Here is a 5,000-nt window from a genome sequence, read left to right on the forward strand (position 1 = left end):
AATACAAACACACACACACACGCACACACACACACACTTGCTCTCTCTCACAGACACACAGACACACACATAAACAGGGTTCCAGTGCCGACAGACTGCAAGGCTCTCTGATAGGCCGGGCAGCTGTCTGGATGTGAAGCAGTAGAGCTCCACTTGGGCAACACTGCTCCTCGATTTGTCACCCAAATCGCCGTTACAATACCAGAGCTCGCAAATGTCTCACCATCCCTTCAGAGCTCTATGTGTGTGTGTGTGTGTGTGTGTGTGTGTGTGTGTGTGTGTGTGTGACTGACTAAGAGTGTGTGGGACACACATGGACGGCTATTGGCATCCTGTCAGGGCTATCAAAGCCTGGACATCGGGTTCTAAGCTTTTTAAGCTAAGTTGGCGGGGGAACAAAGACTCCTGTTTTTTTCCCCTTGTTTTATTTTTAATACCCCCTCAATACGCCAGAGGCTGGAACAGAAAGCCGCTGGGCTATGATACAGACTGTCTTCCTTGTCAGAGGACGCTCCAGGGCTTGTTTGTTTGCAATGTATTCACACATGTGCTTTACTTTCACTCTCGTCAGCTCAAAGGGAAGAACAGAAGATGTCAAGAGCGTTTGAGCACATGGCAGAATTAGTGAGAAATCAAGAGAATTTACCATGCACCCATCCATATGTGTACACGAAACTGTCACGATCGCCGCGTCTAAACAGGTGGCATGTTTACCTTTAGAGCCGATCACGCAGTTTGTGAATTCAATCAGACCCATATGCCAACTTTTCTCGTCAGCTAGTGGTGGCACGTGACAAAGAATCCCAACCTCCACAGACAGCCCTGCTTAACTATATTCTATCTATGCAGTGTCATCGTCCCCTTCCCCTTCCACTGTAGCTTTTTCAGACCAACAATTTCAACATTCAATTTAATTTCACTTACTGAGCGCCAAAACATTACACGTCTCGTGGCGCTTGACAGAGTGTTAAACATTCAGAGAGAGCCCATGAGTAACAGGGGCGAGGAACAACTCTCTAGAATTGGAGATACATATAGGAAGAAACCTCGGACAGATCCACAACTCAACAAGCTGCAGTTTGGTTGAAGGAAATGGGACCTAACAACACAACCCTGTAAACAATTTTTACATTTGTGTGTGTGGAACCATAGCAGAACCATAGCAGAACCATAGCAGAACAATTGCAGAACCGTGGCCTGTGTTGATCTGGACGTGGGCCTGACCATGTTCTGGTGCAGGTCCGGTGTGATAGGAGAGTAGGAGCTGTAACAGGAGCTGTGGAGGACCACTACACTTCTAACATGCAAATGCCCCTTCAGAGCCGTTTATCAGAGTTCTCTATCAGCACAGATCACTGCTGGCTTTGAAAGACCACTGGTGCTCCTACTCACTCACTCATTCACTCATTCACTCATACACTCACTTATTCATTCATGCAAACACGCTCTCATTCATTCACTCACTCCCTCACCCACTCATTCACTCACTAATTCATTCATGCATTCACTCTCTCATTCTCTCACTCATTCATGCACTTACTCTATCTCATTGACTCCCTCTATCATCCACTCATCCTCTTATTCAATCACTCACTCTTTCACTCACTCATGCATTCACTCTCTCGTTCACAGATTCTCTCACTCTCTCGTTCACTGATTCTCTCACTCACTCACTCATTCACTCTCTCAATCACTCTCTCGTTCACTGATTCTCTCACTCACTCACTCATACACTCTCTCACTCACTCACATATGCACTCACTCTCTCATTCACTGATTCTCTCACTCATTCACTCACTAACGCCCTCACTCACTCTTTTTCTCTCTCACTCACTTGCTCACTCACTCATTCTCTCACTCACTCACTCACTCTCTCTCTCCCACGGGCTTCCATAGCATAAAGGAGCAGTGCAAACGGTGCGGTGGGGGTTGATATATATATATATATATATACGTTCTTATGATTTATGGCTCAATCGGGGGGCCTGGCGGAGAGAGTGACCACTGGAGGCCGACGCTGCCCAGGCGTGACCAAGCGTGTGCTGATGAGGGGGGAGTCTTTCGCACGCGCTCAGAGGCCCTCACGAAACACAAGAGTTCCCATCTTCAATGAGGGGGTCAACTGGGGTTAATGAAGTAGAATCCCTAGGCCATTTCAACCAGATTGAATCAAAGTCACCTGGTGCAGACTTGCTACGGTCTCACATACACACACACACACTCACACTCAGAAATAAATTCCGTAACAAAATTAACTTAGTTAATTATACCCTTGTCTCTCAGTGGAATACCCTGCAAACAACTTCACAGAGACAGGCGCAATCTGAAAAAGACGGGAAATTTATTTTTATACGCTTGAAGGCAACCGGGCAGGCTCTGAATTTTTCGACAAGATATGTTTCAAAGAACTGCTTAAATAAGCAGGGCACAAGCAGGAAGTTGGCCACGGAGAGAGAGAACGAGAGAGAGAGAAAGAGAGAGTGAGAGAGCAAGAGAGAGAGAGAGATAGAAAAAAAAGACACTCGGGGAGGTTTTTGCAGTGCCCTAAATTAAGAAGCTGGCACACTCAAGAAGCTGACTTACTGGTGTATCGACCGCTCCACTCTACTCTGCTCGGCTCGGCTACGCTACGCCCGCCTGCTGCCACGCGCGGGTTTCCATGCCGACAGAGAGCCCGGGCAGCAGGAGTAGGGGAAAGAGAGAGAGAGAGGGGGACGGAGAGAGAGAAGAGAGAGAGAGAGAGAGAGAGAGAAAGAGAAGGAGAGAAACGGAACAGCAGGGCCGGAAGATGAAATGAAACACAAATCCTATTTATTTATGAAACCAGCAGCCTTGCCACCCGGACCAGGAAGCGGTCCTGCTAAAATGGATCGGGGCGACGGCGGAGCGTGGATCAATGCCCCATTTAACAGCGAGCGGGAAAGACCCTGGACAGGTAGAGAAGGGGTCCTAGCGCCCTCTGTTGGGGCAAGGGGGGGAACTGCAAGCCATTGTGTGCTACTACTGTATTCAAACATTACCTTGACTAATGGGCTTTTAGGAAAACAAAACATGTGCATTGTCTGGTCTGAAATGGACTACGCTGAGGTATAGAAAAGCAAGCTCAACCTATTTTTCGGAGGACGGAACAGATGCAGTGGATGAGACAGGGGTCCCTCGGTCATTATACACTAGACCTACATCTCCAGTGGAACGGAGGATTTCTGTAGCTCTGAGGTAGAGAGAGAGAGAGAGAGAGAGAGAGAGAGAGAGAGAGAGAGAGAGAGAGAGAGAGAGTTCATCTTTGGCAATGCAAAAAAAATTGTCATGCTAATAAAGCTCACTTGAATTGAATGGAACTGAAGAGAGAGAGGGAGACAGAGAGACAGAGAGAGAGAGAGAGAGAGAGAGAGAGAGAGAGAGAGAGAGAGAGAGTTTGGGGGATGAGCATAAGGGCAAGCGGGCACCTCTGGAAGTGGCCTGCATGTGAACCCAGTGAATCATGAATCATGCCCCCAAACTGACTCAGGGTTTCTGGGACAGCAGAGGCTCTGGCGATGCCCGCCCGCCCGCCTGCCCGCCTGCCCCTCTTCCGCACTGATAACCGTGCAGCGCTTCCTTATTACTCGAGCGTCTGTGCCCGTCGAGTCCCCCCCCCCCCCCCCCCCTCGTGCAGGCTCGGGGTGCGTGATGGGTTTGCTACAGCTGGCGCCGGTGGCACAGGCAGCCCCTTCGCTGGGCTTAGAGGAGCCGGCTTAAGGAGGAGCTGTGAAGGACACTTAGCATTCTGCTGATCTGACACCCCCAGATGAAGACCCCAGTAATGGAGAGAGTCAGACATGTAAAGTCATGTACACAGAGAGAGAGAGAGAGAGAGAGAGAGGGAGAGAGAGAGAGGGGGGGGAGATAGATAGATAGAGGGAGAGAGGGGGGAGGAAGAGAGCAAGCGAGAGAATGAGAGAGTGGGAGAGTGAGGGAACATACACTGAGCATCAAACGCGTTGAAGATCCGCCTCGTCTTCTCAAAGTGATCCTCCACAGACAACTTCCTGCCCATGAGAGTCACAAACGGCTCCAGAGGGACCCCTATCAAAAAGAGCAAAGAGCAAGGGGAGAGAGAGAGACAAAGGGAGAGAGAGACAGAGAAAGAGAGAGAGAGCATTTAGAGGGAATGGGTGAGACACGGAAAGAGAGCATTCGAGAGAAAGGGAGCGAGTGAGCGAGAGAGAGAGAGAGGGAGAGAAAGAGGGACATGTTGGCGTTTAAAACTTGCTTTATTGAAACAGCACAAGGATCAAGCACCCCTAAAAGGTGAGCACACACATCAGTGTGTGCCCAGTGCTACATTGTCAGCGGCGGGGAGCAGGAGTCAGAGTGTGGGGGGGGGGGGGGGGCAGGAGTCAGAGTGGGGGGGCCAAGAGAAGAGTCGAGCTTCTAGCAGGGAGCTGTGTGCTCTGAAGTGCCTCTGCTTCCTCAACATGGCAGCCGTGTGAAGGGCCTGTGTTTAGAGGAGTAATGTCCCAGCGACGCGAGTGCCTGTGTGTGTGTGTGTGTGTGTGTGTGTGTGTGTATGTGTGTGTGTGTGTGTGTGTGTGTGTGTGTGTGAGTGTGTGAGTGCCTGCAGGCTAGTCATTTCTCCCTGAGAGCTGCTATTGAGATGAGAAAGGCTGTTGTGTCACAGTGCACCGTGCTGTGGTATACCCGACCGCGACACACACACACACACACACACAGACCTTCTACTGCAGCCGGAGTGGTGCACAAGGGGCTGCCATGGACTGACTGGGCTCAGTGTGTGTGTGTAGGCATGCAGTTGTGCGCAAATGTGCATGCCTGAGAGTGAGAGAGTGAGTAAGTGAGTGCATGCGAGCCCGTGAGTTTCTACATGTGTGTGTGAGGTGCATGTGTGTGTGTGTGTGTGTTTGTGAGAGATATGAATCCATCCCTCACAGATTCATACAAACTCTAGCAGTAACAGAGATGCCATCAAATCACTCCAGACAACACACACACCTGTGAGC

General features: G+C 50.0%; 1 protein-coding gene across 1 annotated transcript in view; it reads right to left on the reverse strand.

Moving 5' to 3' along the window:
• Window positions 1–5,000, reverse strand: part of efcab11 (EF-hand calcium binding domain 11) — a 70,610-nt gene that overhangs the window by 57,804 nt on the left and 7,806 nt on the right. The window contains exon 4 of the mRNA XM_062523278.1: window positions 3,964–4,065. Within this exon, the coding sequence (XP_062379262.1) occupies window positions 3,964–4,065 (102 nt within the window). The remainder of the gene's footprint in view (window positions 1–3,963; window positions 4,066–5,000) is intronic.

This window comes from Sardina pilchardus, chromosome 20 (assembly GCF_963854185.1).
Source record: "Sardina pilchardus chromosome 20, fSarPil1.1, whole genome shotgun sequence".
Lineage (NCBI taxonomy): Eukaryota > Metazoa > Chordata > Actinopteri > Clupeiformes > Clupeidae > Sardina > Sardina pilchardus.